We start from the raw sequence: 25,959 nt of genomic DNA on the forward strand, positions 1-25,959 counted from the left end.
AGTTGGCTTATATAGTGTAGATGAAGCTGAGTGAATTGCCAGGAGCTGTGTGTGGTACAGAGCCGAATGAACCAACAGGAGTGAATCATCAAGAGCTATGTCTCAACATACTGCCTGCCATAATTTAACACATCTTACAATAATATAATAAGATTGAATCCAACAATCTTGGCGACTAGGCTGTATCGTATAGTTGCGTGTTACGCACTAACAATTAATGAATAAAAATACATGTTTAATAACATACAAACAAATTATGTTGAAAAGAAGGAAAAACTAATATTTAACATAACATGGTGCCCGACAGCAGTGCTCCTGAACAATAATATTTTTAGTAAATTTGACTGGTTTGGTTTTTATAATTTAACTGTTTTTAAACAAATCTAATCCTTATTTAAATTATTAGTTTGCAAATCATATATTCATTATTATTATTGTTATTTTTGTTAATATTATTATTTCTGTTTTTACAATAACTTGTCGCCCGGCTCCTTAGTCGTACATAACAGTTGTGCGAAAATTTTTTAATTTTTCAATCCATTCATAGACACTCCGTTGTGACAACACACTGTTCCCGTACTGTACCTAAAGTCTTTGATAAATTTCAGACCCTGATACACCTTCCGACCACAAAAAACAGATCACTGAACGTTGCCCTTCTTTGGTGTAAACAGAAAGTGGAGCAGTCATGGTTAACGGCAGGGCAGCAATAATGGAACAAACCTAGCAGCATCAAACCTGCACAGACATAACAATTAAACCACGCATGCGTCATCTACGCAACGCGATAGTACTGCCAATATAAACAAAAATGTAACTAAATTGTGGATAATAATTATCTTACCCTCATAATTAAGGAACAAAAAAATGCTCAATCACTGGATTGAGTAATAATACTCAATAAAAGAAGGAAAAACATTACATCGGTAATGTTTAAAAACCTAAAATTGTTAAAATAAAAAAAATCACAAGGATTAGTTTTAAGAACTTGTAGAACTATTAGAGAGGGAAGGACAAAACAGAAGAGGCCACGATAGCAGGGATGTGGAGAGGGAAGAGCTTAACATTCAATGATCCCAACTCAGGATAATTCAGTACTAAAAGTAATTTTAAGAACGTAGGTACTCTGAAATGTATCAACTACAAATATTAGAGTGGCAATGCTAGTAACGGCAGACACTCAAATCAATCCTTATATAAAATTTAAAAGTAACTTTAAAAATATGAAAGTATATTTAAGTTTTTTAAAGTACAACACTTTCAAATAGTAAGTTGAAAATTAAAGTCTTAATTTCAAATTTGTTATCAGTGAGTATCTTTGAAACATGGAAGGAGATATGTGGAGGTAAAAGCATAAGATAAGTTAATGAAATAGTAATGGAATATCAACGGAAAGTTGGAAGAGTATTCTATAAGATCTTAAAACTTGTGTTCATTGCATATATTGCATTTATTGTATATATTGCATCAAAATTGGAAATCCAGTTATTACATTATTGCACAAGCAGCTAATGAAGAAAGTTTTTAGAAATAGGCACCAGAAATGATTCCAAAATTTTTATGAAGCTGTAGCTGGCAAGGGAATCTCATTTCAGAAAAAAAAAATTATGCACAGTTTTTTAAAACAAAACAATGTATGTAAGAAATGCTTTGAAGCTACTGTGTATATATAACAGCCTAACATAACAGATAATCTATACATAACAGTATAGATTAACATGATATTTGTATATTACTTAATTTAAGATTATTATGTATGCATAAAAAGAACAGTAAAATTGTTAAAATTGTGGGCATTTAATAAATAGCTTGTATAGTAGTAATGCATAACTACTAAATACACAACAGTAATTATTACTATTGCTTAAATGATTGTCCAGGCTACTTGAATATTATGATAAGACAATTAAAACCAATTAAATACAAATTAAACTTATCAATTACCTAAAACCTAAATTCAAAGCATCCTCAGCATTAACAACACCAATATCAACAGTTCGCTGTACCCAAATTCTGTTTGCATTCAGCACATCTTCTGTTTCATCTATACGCTGACCAAACTTTGAAATAAATTCATAAATATCATCTAGTAATCCCAGTGGTAAGTCCTGTAGAGAGAAAAATGATTAATAGTCAACATTTGTTTGAATAAAAGTCGTATATACCAACAACTGTTTTGAGTTATCAGCAGTTCTACAATCTGCAGTACGTTGATTTAAATTTTATTAATGCAGAGTAATAAACATTCAATTACTAACAATTGTATTTTCACTTAAATTTGAGTAGCCAAATATTGGAGTAAAAAACTGAGTGTTGGATTAATAGTACTTCTAAGAATTGAAATAAATCTTTTGTGAAACTCTCATACTAAAAAACTTAATATTTTTCTCATTTTATGTCAAGTAGCACAACTGTAACAGTTACAGGTGATGTGTGCTCACTTAGAAATCTCTCCTGGAAAAAATATAGCCATCATGAAGAATAACAATTCCATGCTATGCTTATTATAAAAATTAAGAATGAAATGGTTTCCTGAAGTTTTTTTAATATAATGTTGCCTCAGTACAACAAGCCCATAAAAAGCAAATAATATTCAGTTCTTCATGTAAAATATACACTCTGTTCACCATAGTAACAGGGTTTATGTGAACATTACTATACTTACAAAAAGATCTCAGGCTGATTTTCATTACCTCAGGAGTTTTTCATGTATCACCACAGTTTTAAGGCAAACTAGGACAAATGTGTAAAACAATAAATTAATGTATCCTTTTCTGTAGTGAAACACTGTGCTATTTACACTATTTTAATTCAGTAAGGGAAATTTTCTAAATAAAATTATTGTGTATGTGTAATATTGAGCTGTAACAGTTTTATAATATAAAGGATTTGAAATAATGTCACATGACATACAAACATTATTCTCCCATCCTATAATGGTGATGGCACCAGGAATACAACTATTTCTAGTCCAAGGTTGAGATAGTTGAATTGAAAAAGAAACACACTTAGGTTATACTGCAGCCAAGAATGAATATAAAAGAGGAAAGAAAGGTGATTTCAGAGAGGGAAAGACAGGCAAGGTCTGAAAGGATGAAGAAATATTGGGAAAATAAAAGACTAAAAAATCCTTCTTGTAACTGACATTATGGTAACTTAAAATTATCTTGTACACATAACTAACACCAGATTGCACAGGATTCCTTATGCTAAGTAATTTCTTGTATTCTCAATATGCCAAAGGAAAGGCTACTCTTTCTGCTCAGTACAGATTTTCAAAATTGCTTTTTCTTTATAAATGGGGCATTCAAGACCTTGCTGGGTATGAACCTTTACAATTTATACATTTTTCTGCCTCAGCGCATGCAATATTGTGTTGTGTACAGCAGCACATGCACAAACTTGTTCCTTTGTGCAACCAATTTTTATGTGACCGAAACCATGATACTGAAAATAGCATCTGGAGTTTGGTACATATGGTCGCACAAGGAGAGAAAGATAGGAGAGCAGAGGACATGGTGATAACATTTGTAAACTTCAAGAAAACATCAACACCTCGGAAAAAACTGACTTTCACAAAGACTAAGTCAAAAGTGAAATTCAGAGATGAACTTTCAAAATCAATTGAAACCAAAACAAGACTGGACTGGACTGGACAGGCAATGGACTCTTCAACACTACTATTCAATTGTGTTTTGTAAATGGTAATGAGGGGATGGCTCAATAGGTGTCACCCTAAAATTAAAATAAACCAAAAAATCAAACTGCCTTGCTTTTGCAAACGACTTGACTTGGCACTGCTAGCAAACAACATCGGCAAAGCTAAAACACAGTTATTAGAACTTCAAAACACTGCAAATAAAATTAACCTCAAAATATCATTTGAAAAGACAGAAAGTATGCTCAAAAAACCAACACAATTAAAAGAAGTAAACAAACAGAAATAAAGTCAAAATAGTAATCCAATTTAAAAATACCTGAGAAATGACAATCAAACAAACAAAATGAAAAACCTAAATCAAAACCTAGCTAAAGCAAAAAAAATTAACTTGGTACAGTTACAATAAAAAAATCATAAACATAAGAAGACACTACAACACAGTAATAAAACCAGAAGCCACTCATGCAGCAGAAACACTCTTCCACTTGAATGAACAATCAGAGACAGACAGGCAGACTACAGAAAATGATGACTGTAATTAGACTATAATATCTGTAAGAATAGTGTATAAGTCTTGCTATTAATTGTTAATTTCAATGGTAATTCTTATGGAACTGAGTTGAAGAAACATCATTTGCTAAGATGTTGTAACACTTCTTATAAACAACCACTTGGGGGTAATGTTTATGATACAATATTTAACTTTTCTCCAAAATAACATTAATAAAAGTCACATTGAGCCTCCACAAGGTGTGCCTGGATGTAATTGAAATTTGTCCGGTGAACTGAATCTAAACAAACTCCACAACCTCATCTATTATCAAGTCATACCCCACTATCTTCTCACTAGATCCAAGCAACACCACAGTTCAGAGAAGGCATGGTGGACATAGTGGGCTGCCAATTAAAAGATAACACGCAATTGGAAATATTGGGAAAAAAATGCTGTAACACTGCACACATGAACCAGAACAATATAAAATCCAAAATCAAACTGAAGCAAAACATCTACATTTCCACATACAATGTAAACTCACTCATACAGACTGGTAAACTAAAAATAATAACCGACCTAATGGATCAATACAAAATGCTAAAATTCTCATTATGGGACTGCAGGAAATAAACACCGACCAGGTGCCATGGAATCTCAAGGATATAGGGTCTACAAAAGTATACCTGGGAAGAGAGTGATAAAAAGTGTTCCACAGTTTGTGGAACACTTTTGGTCAGCCTCAAAATAATGAACTTTGTACAAGAATTCAAATCACAATCCGCAAGAATCTCAACGCACCCTAAAAGCATCTAATAAAATCTACACCATAATAAATGCCCACACCCCTACTAATAAAAACAAATCTCCAAAAGACTGTTAATCTCCAAAACTCTGTTAAGACTTCAATGCTCTACTAGACGAAATATAGATAGATATATTTTTAAACAAATGATCATCAAATTTGCCAAAGTAAATGATTAAAAATTAAACTGATTAAATTAAATGATTATTAAACAACTGAAAACGCCTATGCGTTTTCTGTCATAAAGCAGAAACATTAAAGTTTTAATCAAAGGTTTGAATCCAGATGCACAGCCTTACGAAATTGTAACAAATTAGACAACATCCATACATTGTTGCCCTAGTTTAAACTTCTGACACAATGCTGCACAACAGACAGTCTAGATGTGGTGCAACATTAGTTGGCAGTCACACAAATGGGTGCATCAGTCTGAGCCATAAGATATCCATGAGTGAACTTTGTAGGCCCTATTTGCAAATGGGAAATAATAACCTCCTCACAACAGTTAATTCCAATATGAAGAGCCTCATGGTGACACATGTTCTTAACTGGATGAAGTTTATTCTTAATGGTAGCATTCCAATCACTTTGCCACTCATCATGAACCACCCTCTTTAGAAAACAGACAAGATTCATTCAAAACATAATTAGTGAAAGCGAACTGCAAACAATCCTCATGTGCCACATTATCAGCATGCTCATTGCCTGAAATTCCAATATATCTACGGATCCAGCAGAAGCTCACAGTTGTGTTACACACAGTCATTTCAGAGATAACATAACAGACTGTATGTATATCACAGACAATAGGGTGTCTGGAGTAAATTTCACTAATTGCCTGCAAAGCACTCATGGAATCTGAAAGACAAGTATGTGCTGGAATGTTAGGCTAAGTATATTTATGGGCTTAATAGAATACTGCTCCATAACAAAAACACTGGCAATGCTGGGAAGGCCAAACATACATGTACTCTACTGACAACCACAAAAGCACAACCAACAGAATTATCATGTCTAGAGCCATCTATATAAACTAATCTGTATAGCATCGGGATTCACTCTATTCAGAATAATGAAAAATATTTCTCATAAGTTAACTGGATTTGAGTACTTTTTTTGGTATCAACTGAGACTAAGGCAATAATTCACAAGGGAGGGCTGTCAAGGGGGATAATAACATTGAGTAATAGGACATAATAGTATATTTAGAGATAAGAAATGCCAATGAGTTCTGATGGCTAGAGGAACAGTAGATCTTGTCCGTGACACATTGATTAGCATGCTGTTTAGAGAATACTACAGCAAAGGTAGGAATGATTTGGTGGTTCTTTAACTTTTGGCTGTGGTGACTATACCAATCTACACATGGCCTCAACCTTTCTCCAAAGAACTGATGGAGTTGTTTGAGAAATGGTACCGCCAAAATTCATCCATGATTTCCATTTAGTACACCGAAACACTCAATAGCAAACAGCCCTTGTGTTGTAGAAGGCACAGAGCAATTTAGTCATAGGTCTTTGATTAAAATTATGTGAAGCCCTGTGCTGATCCCTTGGTGCATTCCTGTAGTCTTCATCCCACCACGGAACAGCAGGCTGCCTTGGCTTTCCAGATTCTAAAGGGATAAATTCATTTGCACTACTGAGTATCAGGTGTGTAAACATGACGAGTTGGTGAATCGCACTACCACTCGTCATACTGGCTAAAGGAATCATTGAATCCGATCCAGTCTGCTTTCCAAACCACCCATCTGTGTGGCTGACTCTGAGGGAAATCACTATTACTGATAGAGATAATAACTGGTTTGTGATTGCTTCCAAAGAAGGTTTTGGAAATGCGCCAGGTTAAGAGATGGGTTGCTGAACATAAGGGCAGGTTCATGCATGAAAATGTACCTGATGATGACAAAACACGTATGACCCATCGTACAATAAGCAAAGATCTAAGTTCTGCCTCAGTCAATCAACTACAATGCCTTTGAGAAGAACATAATGATGAGTCCCATGAATAGTGATGGGGTCTGAAATCACAATTACTAAGCAGGGCAAAGGAATCTGTGAAAATAGACTGGACAGATCATCCTCACTGATATTGGAAATTGAAGGAAAGTATAAGTTGCAGATATTCATTTTAAATGGCACCAAAATCTTCACTGAGACTGCAGGGATGTTTGTCACTAGCAGAATAAGGGCAGCTATAAAGATTTCAGGAAAACAGCCACAGCTTTATGCTCATACCTTTCACAGACATAACCACGAAAGTATACATCATTCTGTGGATCGAGGTGAGTCTCCTACAGACACAGTATTGAAGGATCTTCTTTGTTTATTAAGATTTCAATATCCGCATGACTAGAATGGAGACCGCAAATATTCCACTAAATAATATTCATAACAATAGGAAATACTTTTTTCTTATATTTACATCTCTGTGTGCAAATTACTTATCAAATATTGTCAGATTCTTCTTTTTGGATTTTATGACCTTTAAGAAGTGCTTTACTGTTTTGGGCATTTCATGCACCACCATATCCTCATAGAAACCTTGATATGGTTGGAAGGGACTTGGAAGCCTGGGAGGATAGTATGCCAAACCAAGCGATGATGTTTTAGTACATCCCTTTACAGGGATTTTAGTTGTTTGCTGTGTAATTGGTGCAGCAGGAACTTTATGTGATGGTGTAATGACTGAAGTGAATTTAGATAAATCCCATCAGTTTTTCCAGCAGAAGTCACCTTCTTGCCACTACTGAACGCTGTAACAGCAGCCACGAGGGACTTTATTCTGACAAGACCAATTTGGTTACATTTGGTTTACATGATGTGCATCCTTCTCTTTCTAGAAGTTTGAGACATCTTGTACACATAACTAACACCAGATTGCACAGGATTCCTTATGCTAAGTAATTTCTTGTATTCTCAATATGCCAAAGGAAAGGCTACTCTTTCTGCTCAGTACAGATTTTCAAAATTGCTTTTTCTTTATAAATGGGGCATTCAAGACCTTGCTGGGTATGAACCTTTACAATTTATACATTTTTCTGCCTCAGCGCATGCAATATTGTGTTGTGTACAGCAGCACATGCACAAACTTGTTCCTTTGTGCAACCAATTTTTATGTGACCGAAACCATGATACTGAAAATAGCATCTGGAGTTTGGTACATATGGTCGCACAAGGAGAGAAAGATAGGAGAGCAGAGGACATGGTGATAACATTTGTAAACTTCAAGAAAACATCAACACCTCGGAAAAAACTGACTTTCACAAAGACTAAGTCAAAAGTGAAATTCAGAGATGAACTTTCAAAATCAATTGAAACCAAAACAAGACTGGACTGGACTGGACAGGCAATGGACTCTTCAACACTACTATTCAATTGTGTTTTGTAAATGGTAATGAGGGGATGGCTCAATAGGTGTCACCCTAAAATTAAAATAAACCAAAAAATCAAACTGCCTTGCTTTTGCAAACGACTTGACTTGGCACTGCTAGCAAACAACATCGGCAAAGCTAAAACACAGTTATTAGAACTTCAAAACACTGCAAATAAAATTAACCTCAAAATATCATTTGAAAAGACAGAAAGTATGCTCAAAAAACCAACACAATTAAAAGAAGTAAACAAACAGAAATAAAGTCAAAATAGTAATCCAATTTAAAAATACCTGAGAAATGACAATCAAACAAACAAAATGAAAAACCTAAATCAAAACCTAGCTAAAGCAAAAAAAATTAACTTGGTACAGTTACAATAAAAAAATCATAAACATAAGAAGACACTACAACACAGTAATAAAACCAGAAGCCACTCATGCAGCAGAAACACTCTTCCACTTGAATGAACAATCAGAAACAGACAGGCAGACTACAGAAAATAAAAGAATTGGAAGAACCTGCATCAAAAAGGACCAGAAAAATGGCATTAGTGGATCGTGCCCAACAAAGACATGTACAAAGAGTTAGAAGTCATCACTGATGCGATGCATAAGAGGAGACTACAATTCTTTGGACACATCATTAGGAGGCAAGATTAGAGATTACTGGAACAGCTAGTATAGTACAATCTCAACTCGAAAAACACAAAGTCAGAATGCAGATGGATCAGAGAAATAAGAGAAAATGTGAAGGAAATTGACCTTACACCAGAAGATGCCACAGACAAGATAAAATTTAAAAAAAAATAAATAACACAAACATTTTCAACACCAGAAAGGGCACGGATATCAGAACATATGGAAAAGTACTGGGAAGACCATAAGGCCCCAGCAGTCCCTTTAAAAAGACTTGGATAACGGACTGACTAAGGTGATCCTATGCGGACATAAAGATAAAAAAACCTCTTTTGATCAGTGTACACAATAGCTGACAAATAGACTGCAAAAATTTCATTAACATGCCACCTTATCATAGAAAAAATTTGAAGGAAACAAAATATAGGAAATGGAATATTATTTGATGACCTAAAGTTGTTACACAGATGAAAACGGGGTTTATTTATGTCTTAATCAGCTGATTTGCCAAATTGTAGTTGCTTTTTTTCTTTATAACAGATATTTAATTCTGGTTAAGGGTATATACTTCTACATTTGTCTTGAATATACTTTTTAATTTAAGAAGAGGGGAGGAGGGAGACCAGCTTGATGGGATCTGAAGGAATTTTATGACAGTGGACCTAAAATAATTTAGTTGGATATGCACACATTCTTTTTATTTTTGGTTGTAAGAAAACTAAAAAGTAACAGGATAACACAAACAGGATAAGTGAAGGTAACAGGAACTATTTAAATTCAGTATTCTAATGAAAAAAAAACCTGGTGTTAGCTGAATTTATAAAGTAGTAGATGCAATTATCATTTTATAAAATTATAGATGTATTCACAAATATATTTTAGAGGTTAGTAGAGCCTTACAGATATTTTCTTGCTAAGGTCCAATGAAATTTAGGTGTGATCTAGCAAAGAAATCACAATGTAGGCTTTCACTGTATTAGTAAGAACTAAAATTGGCAGAATTTTTTTAACAAAAAAAAATCCTTGTTTCATCATATTTTCCTTTTTTAAAATAACTTATTTCCCAGTCATAGTTTAATGGTTGACCACTATGGTTAAACTGAATTCTGACTGACAAAAGCTCTTTTTAACTGTATTACTCAAAATGATAATATAAAACTGGTATCAAAGATTTACTGTTTAAAGCAAGTGATTAAAATTTAATTAAAAAAGAAATCTATAAATACCTACATTATTGGAAGAGAAGATTCACAAATAAATATATTAACAAAATTTGCCAAAAATGATGAAGAGTATGATAATGAGAAGCATGACAAAAATTTATGTTCTTAAGCTAAGGAATACATTTTCCACTAAATACACAAAATATAACAATAAAATACGAAAGAACATAAAAATAACAGTACAAAATTTCTGGTTAGATAGTATGGTTTTACCTGAGATACACCACCAGGACGAATATAAGCAGCATGCATTCGAGCACCTGATACTCTTTCATAAAACTCCATTAACTTTTCACGTTCTTCAAAAAGCCAAAAGAAGGGCGTCATAGCACCTATATCTAATGCATGAGTTCCTACTGCCATAATGTGATTCAAAATTCTGGTGATCTCAGCAAATAAAGCTGGAAAGCAAATTCAATTTGTCAAAAATTTCCAAAACAAAACTTCCCAACAGAAATCCAATCTAAATAAAATTTTTCTATTTAAACACATAAAATTTCTACTTGAACCCATTCAAAGCCCTTGTAGGAAAGAAGCCCTTGTAGGATGTGTAGGAAAGAAACAGCTACTTATCCACCAGAATTCAAGGCATCAGTGACATTATCAGTGAATTTAACAATAGGTCTAGATTTTAATTTTAGTTCCCTTTTCCTTGCCTTCTTTATTAAGTGGGGTTGGCAATATGAAAACAGTATTTAGATTCTCATTTGTTTTGGACATTACAAGTCCCAAATACATCCATTACTTGTCTTCTGACTAGAAACTGTCAACTATAGTCAATTTAGTTGATTTATTATAATAAAAATCAAACTAATTCTCATCTAAAAAGTAGAGTCTAAAAATTTAATTTAACTGTTAAAAACATTTTTCAAAAATGTTAAATGAAGTTGAAAGTTAAATGAATTACAATTATCTGTAAGTTTGTAATCTCTTTTCTGAAATCACAGAATCACTTTGATAATTCAAAACACGAAAGATTCTTTGAAAGAAAAATCCCTGCAATAAGGAGAACTTTTTCAATAAAAAAAGAGGTTAAGTTTTACAATAAAAAAATTAACCTAATCATGATAGAATATTTTTTTTTACTTCACATCTTTGATGACAATAACCTGTATAGTGTCAACAGTTGTGAAGCAGTTACAAACTAATGGCCTGCAATGTACCTAATGCATTCTGTTTTGATGTATAATGTGGAATTTTGAAGAGGAACAGTTTCTGTCTTAACATATTCACAAAAATATTAAATTTAGCTATTCTTGGGGATGTTTCAATTTATGGTCAATCTGGTTTAGATATTACCAAATCTTAATTAACCTCTGAATATTTAACTTTCAAACTAATCTGCAAATATTTTTAGAACTGAAATTACTTAAGAGTATAATAATGAAAATAATTAATTTTGGTTTCTTTAATTTCCCTTACTCTTTCTTTTCAAGAAGCCTATCATTTAGAGACTAATCTGAGAATTTTTTATATTGTAACAAATATCCCTTATCAGGTTCTTTTAAGTTGCAACTCAATAGAATACAAAGTTATTCTAATGTATGGTATGAAAAGCTAATAACGTTTTCCTCTTTTGAAAGTACATGTTATAAAATAATAGGAAAAATATTATATTTAGTTTTAATAGTAATAGATTAACGTTAAATATTAATTTATTAATAAATGACAAAAAATTATAAAACTGAAACCTTTGAACATCCCTACTTTATTAGAAAAACAACTTTTAACTTTTTGTACATAATCATCTTAGAAAAAAATGCTTCTTTGAAAGGTTAACATATGGTTATAATATATATATATAAAAATGAATGTCTCGTATGCGCTCCTGTACCATTCATCAGACTGCAATGAAACTGTCAGTTGTGTGCATGCCTGCGAAGGTTTCTAATTAGTTTGGTCCTGCTATGTGGTGCTGGGGGTCAATACTTCAAAAAATTGTTTTATGGTCAATTTGGCTCATATTCAGGATATGTCTTACTTATATGGAAAGAAATACCTCTGTAAAAAATGGATCTGCTAGATGGCTTTGGGGTTGAGATATTTGGAAAAACTGCATTTATGGCCTGATTTGGCTCATTTTCAGAGTATATATTAGTTAGAAGTATTTTTGAGAAAAAACAGAATATATATTATTTACGTGAAAAGAAACATTTTTGCAAAAACTATACCTGCTAGGTGGCGCTGGTGTCAGTCTTTCTACTGTTCTTACGTGTGTCCGCTATAGACTAAAAAGCTAGCTATTCAACCGATTTATGCATGGATTTTTGCAAAATGGTCTGTTGTCCGGAGAAGGTTTAAAGCTATTGAAATCCTTGATATGACCAGTAGAAAGAAAGTGAATTAAATCCGACAGGTAGTGCTATTTTTTTTGGTAGAGTGGGAGTTTTGGTAGCATTAAGGCGTGTTCTTGTTGCTCTGTGTGGTTTTTGAATTTTGATTGGTTTTTGATTGGATTGTACATTCACAGGTGTGTTGGATAATTTACTGGACGTGATTTTTTTATATATTGGATGATTTTGGACAATGGGCGACTTCTTTACAGTGATTTTGAGTTTTTATTGCCTGTTGGCAATAAGGGTTAAATTCACTTGGTTGTATTGTTTGTAGGTGTGTGTGTATTTGGAAGTACAAAATAAGATTTATTTCTTATCTAGTTGTATAATATGTTGTTATCCAAGTTATAACATTATCATTTTAGTTACATTAATTTTAATTGTAAATAAGATAGCAGGTGGTTGGTTATCTCTGATAACAGAGAGTATTATTTCGCTTAGGTAGGTTTGTGCCTAAAGCTATTGTTGCTTAGTAAATTTTTCAATAAATTACTTAGAATTGGAGGTTGCTGAGCTTTCATCTATCTTCTGGTGTCGAGGAAATTGAACAATATGGATGGAAACCCATTTAAACCCGGGAATGTCCTGGATTACTCTCCGATAAGAGGAGGCATCGACCAGCAAGGAGAGTACAGAGGTTGCATCTGAAGTCACATTACTGTTGGCCATGGAAGCTATGCCAATAGTGGATACTGGTGATAATAGACCTCTGGAAGACTGGAAGAGACGGCGTCCTCATAGTACTGAGGAAAAAGACCTGGATAACGAGCTAGTGGAGTAGATTTGTAAATTGGAGACTGCAGCTCGTATTCTGCACAAGTCAATTGTTAAAAAATACCAAGAGGGAAATTAAAGAAGTTGAATTAGATATGTATAATATAATCAAGCAGGCTAACTAAGAAATCATTGGAGATAAGCACTAAGGAGACTACAACACAGACTGATGCTAAGTTAGATAATGATGAGATTTTACGGCAGCTTGACAATGGATTCAAGGATGATGTGGTGGGTCTGATAGTTAAACGCTGACCTACAGCTGCTTATAGTTATGTTGAAACAAGAGGGGTTTCTCTTTTGATAGTGTTGATAAGGATATAGCAGTTGTGGTCGACCTGGCAGGTCTTGATGACCTTTTAATGTTGTCAGTTCTTAGAAGGGTTTTTGACATTAGAAGCCTGGCAGAAAGGGGCAGATTGAAAGTGGAACAGCTGTTCGCATTTAAACCGCAGACGGAGGTTCTAACTGGTGAAGAAATTGAGCTGGAATTTCACATGGTGTTTGTGGTGGTGGCTGACTCCACACAGAGCGACAATAAGATGGCTGAGGATTTGAAAGGTGGCATTGGTAGAATATTTGAACTATCAAACAAGACTGTTTTTGTTGCTTCAGATGGTAGAACTGGCCCTACCCTGAAGAAGAAGAAGCTACTTGAGTATGCCAGTAAGAGGAAGTTGTTAAAGATGAGGTATTTCTCGATCAAGGTGTGAGCCAGGCAAAATCATCTGAACGTGTTTAGGGCCCACCCTCAAAGACTGTAGCGGTAACGGCTCAAAGTATAACATATGCTGACTTGTTAAACAAGTGAAGGATGAAGTGGATGGTGAACTTCCAGCGACTTTGTCACTAAGGAAGGGCCAAGCTGGTGAAGTGCTCATCAGGGTGAAAGACGATGGACGAGGTGCGGAGGATCTGCAGAGGAAAATAGTTGCAGGGATAGGTGTTTCAATTGCAATCATTTAATCTATATATATTTATATATATATAATCTATATATATAGATTATACTCAAACCTAGCAATAGCAAAGCATTGCTGGGTCTCCAAGTAATAAAATAAAAAACTGCATTTTTATGATGTGTTATTGGAAAAAAGGAAGAACATGCTTACTTCGAATATATTTTGCTCGTAGTGGTATGTCTATATTTAATAATTTTTCAACAGCAAGTGAATAACACTGTTCATTACACATCATTGAGACATAGTCCAATCTATCAAAGTATGGTAAGGCTTGAGTGTATGTCTTATATTCAATTAACTTTTCTGTACCACGATGAAGCAATCCAATGTGAGGATCAGCTTTCACAATCATCTGTAAAATACAAGAAAATAACTACTTAGAATTGTGAGGTAACATAAAAATTTTGACATTTATATTAAATTTCTCAATATTGATTTAATAATTACCATAATAAATAATATCAATTTCTTTTATAATGTTAAAATTGTTTCAAAACAATTACACATAATTAGTATTTGGCAGACTGTAGGGCTTAACTTAAGTTATATAAAATAAGAATGTGTAAGAATATGAAAATGTGTAACAGAATAGTAAGAATTATGTTCTAATCTTCTCAAGAAGACAAAGTTGAACACAATGTCAATAATGTGTTTAACCATTTGAAATTGTGTTACCTTCCACACTTCATTATTCTTGTTAAATTATTATAAAAAAAGTAACATAATAAAAATGAATGATTTTAGGCAAATAATATTTATAAAATAAAAGTAAAATATTTAATGTATAAACATCTATGAACTGGTATTATTTTATAATAAAAAAATATGGCATAATAAAATCTGTAATGTATAATCTGACCTCTCCATCAAGTTCTAAGACCATGCGTAAAACTCCATGAGCAGCTGGATGCTGAGGTCCAAAATTGACATTAATGTTCTGAACTGACTTATCTATTCGGGGTAAAGCTGCTTCAGTGTAAGGTAAATCAACTTTCCATTTATTATAAACATCATGATAAGGAGCTAGTACTGGTCCAGATCTTTCTTTAAAAAATTCCAAATCAGGGTACCATCTAGTAGCATATCCATGTTTTGAGCTGTAATAAAACATTTACAAGATTCATAAAAAAAGAACTGCACAACAGATTTTTACTAAAAACATCAGAAATTTTTGACTAGACCACCATTACTAATTTCAACTCCGGTTACCTAATTGTTCCTGGAAGAGTGATCTGTTTGAATTACAGTTGTCTTACATCAGTTTAATAGTGTTCATACTACTTTTTAATAGATATTGCATGTGTTAACATAAATACATTTATACTTACCTACTTATTTTATATTATTACTTATTTATTTATATTTTCCTATGTATATATAACAAAGAAAAACTCTTAGAACACGCTTAGTGACATTTAAAAGCATACAAACAAATACAATTTATTAATGAAGTATAATTGTGCTGATCATATTAAATAAAATCAACAAATATTTTCAAGTGTAGAAAACGTCAATTTTAAAAAAGAAGTAAAAAATCTAATTCTTTACACCTGAAAAAGTAGACAATAAAAACAATGAAAATATAATTCATGAAAAAGGAAAATTGGAAAAGTGGCTAAGGGGAAAAATAAATTTCAGTAATTAAAAAAATTATTATTAACATTTAAAAATATATTTAAATATACAACCATACCAACAGTTTGATAACTGATAGACAAAAAAAAATTTTTTTATGTGTTTCTAAGTGTGATACCATATCTTGAATTACTTTTTTGCATAACATTACAGATCTGTAAATACAATTTTTCTATCACCTTTAGTTTCAAATAAATTAAGCTTCAAAAAAAATTAAGGGAAAATATAGTTAAAATCCATAATTTTGCATGGGCATACCTGTGTTAGGATTATTTCACTGATGCTTTTTTTATAAATAACCTCAGTCAGGCACATCTCGAATTAATGTCCACCAGTAATCAGCTAGCATATTAGTATTTCCACTTCCCTTTACAGCAGCATTCCCTTAAGTCTTTGTAGAAAGATTCACTGTGTTTGTCAACTAAGGGCTTATGATGTTTATCCCTAGCTCGGGTGTCCCATTCACAAAGAAAACACATGTACTTTTTTATACCGTAACTGCATGGCTAACAAAATAGCTATAATAACTTTCAAATCACCACATATGTTCCAGCTACATTTTTATAATTTATTTTTCAAGAATGTCTTTCACCACATCGTGTCTCTTTCAAATTAATAAAATAAGCGATTAGTATCAAAGGATATTTGTTAGTGTTATGTAGTACAATCACTTTTAAACTATACTTGGACAAATCTATGAAAAGGACTGGTTCTCAGATTTATGAACTTGTTAAGTGCAACATAAGCTCATCAATATTTGTGCAAGAAACAAAATTATTTTCATCAATAAAATACTGAGAAAGTTTTTTTTGTCGGCTTCGAAAGCCTGAAATTTTTGTATTTTTTTTAAAAAGTTAATTCCAACCTTGCAGTCTTGATCCTAACAGTTCAACTTGATATTTTGATCAATTTAAATCTCTAACCAAGTCATTTAATTCACCTTGTGATATAAGATGTGGCTTATTGGAAGATAATGTGAAATCAAAATCATTGTTGTCTTCTTCAGTACTGCCAGATTCTTCATCGCTGCTTTCAAAACATACATTCATAGGTGGCTCAGGAACTAGAATAATTTCAATGTCGGGTACAGGCCTGATTGCAGATTGTAATGAAGGATATTTTACAGTATGTTTAGATTTTTTAGAAATTCCCAACACACTTGTTAAACAAAAGTAACAATCTATTACATGATCCTTTGGTACTTTTTTAATTAAAGGTGTAATGTTTTTTCTATTTGATTTTACGGTAAACTCACCACATACATACCAAAGGCATCCACATCATTTACACAATTTAGAGGCATTATGACACGACACTGCACTTAAGACAGCAATAAGACTTAACAAAATTAATTCATTCAAAATTAAATCCAGTGCTTAATATAAACACCACAAGTTGCGTTTTCAGCTACATGTTTGACCTGCACAGACATGATTAATCTTGTCCATGAAGGCTCACTCTTCAATATTAATTATGATGTCATAATATGCGACTATGATATGATTTAATTCTTTGTCTAGTATTGTTTACTTTATAGCTTAAAAATTATGTTAACAAGTTAAACAATAAAAAATGAGCTAACAAAATACAATATAGGAGCTTAAAATGCTAACTGTACGTTGAAAAATTAAAAAATCCTTTAATTAAAATTTAAAAATTTTTCAGAAATGGCAGGTGATAGAAAGATTCTGAGTTCATATTCTTTTTCAGCATAAAAAAACAGATTAAAATCATGTATTGCATGTTAGGAAACAAACATTATGTTTATCAGTGTAATCAACAAATTACAAAATTTAAATTTTAAATTGTAATAATACCATTTAAATTTATAATTTAATTTTTAAATTGTAATAATACCAGAATAATGTTATTTCAATAACCGATAAAGAAAATATATCAAAATTTAAGTTTCAAAATTTTCAATTAATCTTTCATAAGAAATCCATTCCTTAGAAGCACAAACTCTGTGGTACTCAGTGAAGATTATAAAAATCGGAAATATAATTATTAAGAATAATTTAAAAAAATTATACATATATTTATTTGATACTTATACAAAAGGGGCTAACTGCTTTTACTCAATTCTGATTTATTGAGGCTAACTATTTGGCAAACAAATAACAACAGGAGCATCTATGATGGAACCGTAATTCCTATTCTTAGGGCTGGTTAAACAGATCCTCTCTCTTCATAATTTTTTATTTAGAATCTTATTTTCTGGTGGTTTGCTATTTGGTGTATGGTTAGAATGCTGGCTACTAGACCTACTGGTTACCCACCGGGTTGGTGTAGTGGTGAACGCGTCTTCCCAAATCAGCTGATTTGGAAGTCGAGAGTTCCAGCGTTCAAGTCAAGCTAGTAAAGCCAGCTATTTTTACACGGACTTGAATACTAGATCGTGGATATCGGTGTTCTTTGGTGGTGGTTGGGTTTCAATTAACCACACATCTCAGGTATGGTCGAACTGAGAATGTACAAGACTACACTTCATTCACACTCATACATATCATCCTCAGAAGTATTATCTGAACGGTAGTTACCAGAGGCTAAACAGGAAAAAGAAAGACCTACTGGTTGGTTAAAATAAAAAACAGGCATTGATTTATATCCAAAGGCAAAACTTTTTCAGAAAATTAAGCAAATCATCTTCTCATTTTCCACTTAAACATAGTCTCAGCTATGTATTTCACAGAGTATAATAGAGTATACCATAACTATAGGTATAGGCTATACTATGTCATTCATTTTCCAAGTAATAGGCATTTCAGACAAGAATAATCTTAAAAAAAAAAACATCCAAATTTGATGAGGGTAAGGAATAATAACTACTAGCAAAGTTAAGTCGAACATATTTTAGAATTTTTCTTTGTTGTATTTTCACATGGTTTACAGTTGAGTAAAAAGAAATTAAAAAGGTTATGTTGTTTAGTTTTGGTTTTTTCAAAGTTAAATTTCAGTGAAGAAATGAAATTTCATAGTTTGCAGAAAAGTAAATGGGCAGTAAAATAAGATCTTGACTGATTATTATTACTAAGCCTCAAATTTATGTCACTATATGTATGATGTAGTGCAACAAGTAAAAGTATATGGGACATGTTAGATATTTAACTTAAAGGCTATGGCCAGCTATACAGGCAAATGGCAAGTGGCAGGGCGGTGAGCGTCAAGAAAATATTTCAAACTGGTACATGCTTTCAGCACTGGCCATATGAGGCACAGTGTGCCTCATATGGCCAGTGCTGAAAGCGCTGGCCAGAAAGTGCTGAAAGCGAGTGACAGAGTTGCCACTCAGACGCAGGTTCTGTTTGATATTTTAGTTCATTCGCGAGTGACAAACGGTGAACATGTGTGACGAAAGTTTGATTGTGGTGTTAGAAAATAATAAAAACCTTTAGTTATAAAAAAAAAGTTTGATTAATTCTGTGTCGAATTAGTTTAGTTTTTAGTCATGTCGAATAGTGAACATGTGTAACAAAAGTTACTTATAGAAGGTCTGATTGTGCTGTTCAATAATGACCAATTTTGTGGCAAAGTAATAGAAAAGAATACAAAAACAAAAATTGTGGGATGAACTGAGAAATGAAGCCAATACAGGTTGTAAAGGTGAATTGATTTACTTTTTATCTATGTTATATTTACTTTACATCATACCATTATTTCAGTCTTTATGATTATGTACGAAACATAATTAATGCAATATTGCATAGAGTGGATATTATTGTAAAATAAATTCTGTACTATAGGCTAAGTTTTTTTTTTAGTTAATTACAGTGATTCCAAAATTACTTATTAAATTCATTTCTAATGGCAGATACTGGCTTGACTATACTCGGCTGATTGGCCATCTGCCATCGCTATTCATCATTTTTGTAACTTCAATGTAATAGGCGTTTTTTTCACAATCTCTTTTTCTCTCTTACACAAAATTGTGCAGAATGCAAGCACATTTAACATAAATACTTCCAACATAAATACTTCCTCTTTCAGGCAAAATTTCTATTTCTTTTGCTAGGAAGCACAATTTACTGTACAAAATTTTGAATGCACATTCAATGCATTTCCTGGCAGAAGAGTTTATTATTATTGAAATTTTTTCTGAGCAGTTAAAACTTTTCTTTGGATATAGATGGATCGAATACGGCTTAAGCAGAAAAGCCTCATCACCTATTAAAACACTGGATAGGCTATGGCGGCAGATCCTGGTAAAATTTGTGCAGGGGGAACATTAAACTTGAACTGCTCTCCAATAGTTGATGCAATAAATGTACCCTCCATCGCTTTGCTTTCCTTTTCCACCAGTTCTACAGCAATAAATTTCTTATTTGCATCTGCTACAGCTTGTAGAATAATCGAACAATAATGCAAGTAGTTGAGACATTCTGATCCGGTATTTGGTTTGACAATGCTTGCCGTCAATACTTCCAAAGCAATTTGGGAATTTCTATCACTTGTAGTAGCTGTTAATAGTATTTTGCAGGTGTTCTGTCATTGGTTTGAGGTATTAATTCATCCCAAACAACAGTACAGTCTCCAGTACAATGTCACTTACTGTAGTTTTACAAACTCAAAAAGCAAAACCTAGAAAACAAATGCCAATCCAGTTGCAAGATACCTGTAATAGAACAACAAAAAATGGAATCAACAAATAAAATAAATTCAATTTTATAAAAATATTTCTTTTTTAAAAAACTGAAATATGTAATAAGGTAAGAACAAAATGGTATATTGTAGCCTACATTAAATGAATTAAAACAGGATACTTTTTATATTTGTTCCACGAAAGGAAATAAAAGAAAATGGAAAAATATTTAACAGACCTACAGAAATTACCAGTAACCAAAAGTGGGTCTGCAGCTGAACAAGTTACAACAAAATGGGTCTTACATTGATGTCATTTGTTCGAGACTATGTTCTCCTATCCATGGTAAAGGAAATTTACAAGAATTGAAATTGCCCAATGATTGTGACATTTCATTATCTGATGAAGTTTCCAATTTTGCAGAAATAATGGGATGAAAATAAGTAGTTCAGCATCAACGTTTCCCGTAATGACCATTTCTATTCAACAAGGACAAAGGAGAATTAAAAAGTTAAATACCAGGGAAACAGATATTAAAAAATTTTTAGAACTAGAAGAAAAGCAATTACTGTTATTACAGTATGATACAGAAAGAGGAGTTGAGAAATCAGACTTGCAGCTTTTTTTAAGAGTTTACTTAAGAAAGTTTGAGTTACAAGCCAAAATTAAACTATTCATACATAAACTAAAATATAAACAAATGCACTTGAACAGCAATAATGCTACTTGAATGAACGAAGAAACTACATCATATTATGCAAATGAACCAATGGATTCATTTTTACCATAATACATAAATATTCAATTTGCTTTCTGATTTTGTGTATTTTACTTTCATATTGAAAACTTATTACTGCATACTGAATACTTATTTGTAATTACCTGTTTTGAATAAAGTTATTTTTCAGTTCTTTCAAAGCAACACAACAAAAATACAATCTAAAAATAATTCAAATGTGTTTTTTATAATTGTTTTACCTACCTTAACATTATAACTAGTTTTCTTCAGGGCAGATTGGTCTTTTCTAGTTTGTGTGCAGTTTCTCAACTTTTCTTTTCACTTTTTCTGGCAGTGAATTGAAGCTTTCTGACATATCTATGTAAAGGAAAAATTCCACCAATAAATTACAGTAAAGATGGTGGTATTCTCCATAAATAAAGCAACTGTTATTTACGGGATGAAATCAATGTTTTCTTTTATTTTCAGGATGTATTAACTTAAAATATTTCAAATGATTTTCATATAGAAGCTCTCTTCTAATGACCTTGTTAATAGCATGATGGCAACTGAATGAAAATGCTGCTTACAAACTATCACTCTGTCGCTTATCAATATGTTTATAAGGCCACTTACATTTTGCCTCTTGATGATCGCCGCTCTTCTATATGTCCACAGCCAAAGAGGCCCCATTGCTTGGTTTAAGTCTATAAATAATAGTTACTGGCAAAAAACACTTGCATAATAATTTGCAGAAGGTGTTGAGAATGATTTCCATCTACTTCTATGCACTTCTCAGTACGTTTGACTATGTTCCTGACTACTCTTGTTATCTGTACCTGTCTATGTCCTGGATGGTGCACTGGTAATGTTTGTCAATTCCTGCAGGGTGTGTGGATTGCTCCTATAAACAATTTCTTTAAGTAAACTCACAGAAGGAAATCTGGTTTAGTTGGATCAGCGAATCTTGGTGACTACAATCCACAGAAAAAATCTTGTAGCAAATCCATAGTAGAACAAGCTGTGTGGCAAGTGGTGCTGTCCTGTTGCAACACGCTCAACTTCTTGCAGTAGTGCCATGAACTGGTGGATAATTTTTTGGTTGATAGCAATAAACAAGGATCCTATTATTTTCTGTCTTTAAACCGTGCACCATAAGCTTATTTTTTGTAGGTGTAGGAGAGATTCAAAGAAAATGTGCAGGTAACCCGGGTCCAGTAGTTCTGACTATTTAACATAGCCACAAAGGTGGAAACTATGCTTCATCTATGAAAAATGATCTAAAATGCCAATGTTGCCTCTAATGAAGTTCTTGAACCATTGGCAGTGAACCCTTTTAGCATAATCAGCATTAGTTAGCTCATGTTGTAGTCAATATATCATTTCAGCATTCTCTTCACTGTAGTGTGCATTGAACCTAATGAAATGCTCTTTTACAAACTCATTCTCCGCAAAAATTTATGAGGAAATCTTGCAAATTGCCACTTTAATGTCCTGTATGAACTGTGTCGAGCATGTCTATGGTCTACTGTAACACTGAACTTGTTTTTTTAATTAATTTCTGTGTAACATTTTCACTGGTGCTTCCTTCTCAAATATCTCCATGAACTTTTGCAACACACAACATGAGATTTAATTTTTAAATAAGTATCAATCACGAATACATGTTCAACAGTTAATCAGATTTTAACAAACAACACACGATTACATAACCTTGTTCAAAAGTCAATGCTAGACTCAAATGTACACGCAATAAACATTCCTCTCCACTCCAGCTCCAATGATACCAATATCTTCCACATTATTTTACCAATTTCACATCAATATATGCAGCTTAATAAAAATGTGGTACTTTTTTGGAATCCAACAGTCACTTTTTTCAACTTTTTCCTCCAAATCAGTGGGTATTTGCAGAGAAATTACAAATATAATCCAAACTTAACCTACTCTTGCTAGTTAAGATTAGCAAGCGAGGCGAGTGTAGTTAAGTTTGGTTAAAGCATATATGTAATTTCTCTGTAAATACCTGCAAGTATTCACTAATTTGGAAGAAAAAGAGTGGCTGTCTGATTCCAAAAAAAGAACCAAATATGCATTTAATATAAAATACCGCCCCTTTTAAGTTTGACATCCTGTAGAAGTGGGGCTTTTCCATTCAGTGAAATGCTTCTTTTATTGCTGAATTGTTTGAGAGTTTGTTCGAAACCTAAACCCCATTTTATGTGTTTACCAATGTTTAAAGTCAATATATTATCCTGCCGTACCCATACCAAGAATTTTACCAAACTTTTAAGTATTTATAAGAGGGATTTCGGTATAATTTTCATAAGCTTTTGTTTCCAATTGTAAATTGTAATGCTTTTGAATAAAAAATAATTTTAAGTGGACTATATGAAATTAATTTTTTAAATGTAATTAAAAAAAATATTTTTCTAATAAAAATTATTTTATTTTTCTTTAAGGTTTTATTTAAGATTCATTCGCTTGCAAATTATTTGTTAAATTTAACCACCTAAATAAAAAAAAAAAAATGAAAACCATGTCACAGACATTTAGTTTAACAACTTTTATTGTATTCAAGTTTTTAAACTTGCACATAATCTACATTTGTTCTCCATTTAAAATTATGTGCGAAACAAATGTTTTTTTGCTTAAAATTTTTTTTAAGCAAAAAAAAAAAATGGCAATTTTTATACAGGTAAAAGTTTTTTTACAGGGTAAAAGTGCCAATGTTTACAAATAAAAATTTCAGGTTCTGAAGTTTGAAAAAAAAATTATCTACAAACACTTATTACTAATATTAATGAGTGAAAAAAAAAAAATAGTCAAGTAACGTTAGTGGAATGATCAAACGGTTTTAAGATGAACTTTATTTTCACTAAATCTTACTTTATTGGGTAATAAAACACAAATTTCCTACAAGCAACTATTTTATTATTGTATGTGGAAAGCCAAATTCCAGTACACCATGATTTAATAACGGCTGAAGTAAAGAGTAAAATAAAATACAATAGTAACAGAAGAGAGTAAAGAGTAAAATATAAGTAATTTTGGCACAAGGGTAATTATTAGCAAAAGTATAATTTTTTTTAATACTGATTGAACACTTAAAGATGCAACCTTTTTATGTTACCCACCATTCATGATTATGGATCACAGTCCACAGGGAAAAGTTTCTGGGCAGCAGTCTTATAAAACACGTTTGCGTGTTTTTGGTTTGAGTACAATATTTTTAAAAGCATGTTTGTAGATAACTATATAAATATTCCTTCAGCCTTATAACTTTTAGTCTAATTCGAAAAACCAGTTAAGGATTGCACAGTGAAAAATCTAGATAGATCATTAACGAAGAACATTCATTACATGATAAAAAATGTAGCAATTCATTAAACATATTAAAAATAATAGTAATTATATGCCATCAACATAACCTTACCACAAAATTATTATACATAAAATTCACAAATTGACATATTAATAAATAAATATTTACTTAGCGTAATAAATAACTCCTTGATTCTGCACCAAACATCTGCTACAACTAAATACTAAATTATTATTAGCTCGTAAGACGAAACCTAATGGGCCAGCCATTTCGGACTGTGTAGGTCACAAACAGTATTGCCATCTTTACCTAACATATGATTAAAATGTTATATTGTTGAAATAATATTTTTAAGTTTATCACATTTCTTCACATGCTTTTTTTATTTTTTTAAAACTATTTTATATATATAGTTATATAATATATAATATATATATATATATATATATATATATATACTTTTAAAGATTATTTTTATAATATTTATAAAAAAATTGTTTCATTTATAATGGAAACTAATCAACAATGATAAAATTCATTTATAACGGCGAGAAAAATTCAATGTGGATTAAGTATCGACAGACAACTTATTTCGATTGGAGAAAATAAGAAATTTGTTAATAAATAAATGAAAAGTAAATGACTGATTTGAGAATTTATCAAACAGTCTTAATGTTAAAAATCTTTAATTATACATTAACTGAGCAAAGATTTAACTTACGAGAGCGTTTTGCTGTATGAGATCTGTTGAAATTAAATACACTGAGGAGTTTCCTTGCTGTACTGTACTGTATCAAAAGTGTGCCCGTGGCTTATAAAATAATCCTAATATGATTTATTTATATTAATACCTATGCTGAATTAAAAATTCTATCCATTGCTGTTGGTGATCCACAAAAAAAACTGTATGTTTGTATAATTTGCTTACAACGTTGTTTTAATGTTTAAATTAATCGTTCCTTCTATTCATTTGAGTCAGGATGCAAAAGAACAAAATCAGAATATATCACGAAATTTTATCCGGACTTTCATAATATATTCTACTTGTGAAAATTATGAAAAAAGTGTTTTTAAAAAATTAAGTGCTGTTTAAAAAATAATGAAATATTTTGCGAAATTGCGAAAAATATGTCCTAAAATGCTTTGCGAGTTACGGCTAATGAAAGATTTCGCTCACATTTAGCTAACCCGGTGAAGTGAGCTCGTAGTGAAATTTTTAGGATGCTAAGTAACAGAATTAGTTATTTGTTATGGTTTTAGATCTGGAAAATCGAATAAAATAGATCCCAGAACCGTATCTACCGCAGTTTTTTTTTTAAATTTTGGGTGAAAACTAATAATTTGGAGTTAAAAGGCTCATTTTGTTTGAAGTACAATAACTTTGTTAAATGGGTAATAAACGCATTAAACATTTAAATAAAACTTGTGGAGAATTTA

The 25,959-nt window shown here is 32.0% G+C and overlaps 1 protein-coding gene across 1 annotated transcript in view; it reads right to left on the bottom strand.

Annotated features, from left to right (window-relative positions):
• Window positions 1-24,829, bottom strand: part of ND-49 (NADH dehydrogenase (ubiquinone) 49 kDa subunit) — a 52,015-nt gene extending 27,186 nt beyond the window's left edge. Inside the window, exons 1-5 of the mRNA XM_075354412.1 lie at window positions 24,691-24,829; window positions 15,125-15,362; window positions 14,416-14,617; window positions 10,407-10,594; window positions 1,945-2,108 (exon numbers count right to left, since the gene is read on the bottom strand). Coding sequence (XP_075210527.1) covers window positions 1,945-2,108; window positions 10,407-10,594; window positions 14,416-14,617; window positions 15,125-15,362; window positions 24,691-24,791 — 893 coding nt within the window. The 5' untranslated portion in view covers window positions 24,792-24,829. The remainder of the gene's footprint in view (window positions 1-1,944; window positions 2,109-10,406; window positions 10,595-14,415; window positions 14,618-15,124; window positions 15,363-24,690) is intronic.
• Between the last annotated feature and the right edge of the window lie 1,130 nt (window positions 24,830-25,959).

This window comes from Lycorma delicatula, chromosome 1 (assembly GCF_047948215.1).
Source record: "Lycorma delicatula isolate Av1 chromosome 1, ASM4794821v1, whole genome shotgun sequence".
In the NCBI taxonomy this organism is placed as follows: Eukaryota; Metazoa; Arthropoda; class Insecta; order Hemiptera; family Fulgoridae; genus Lycorma; species Lycorma delicatula.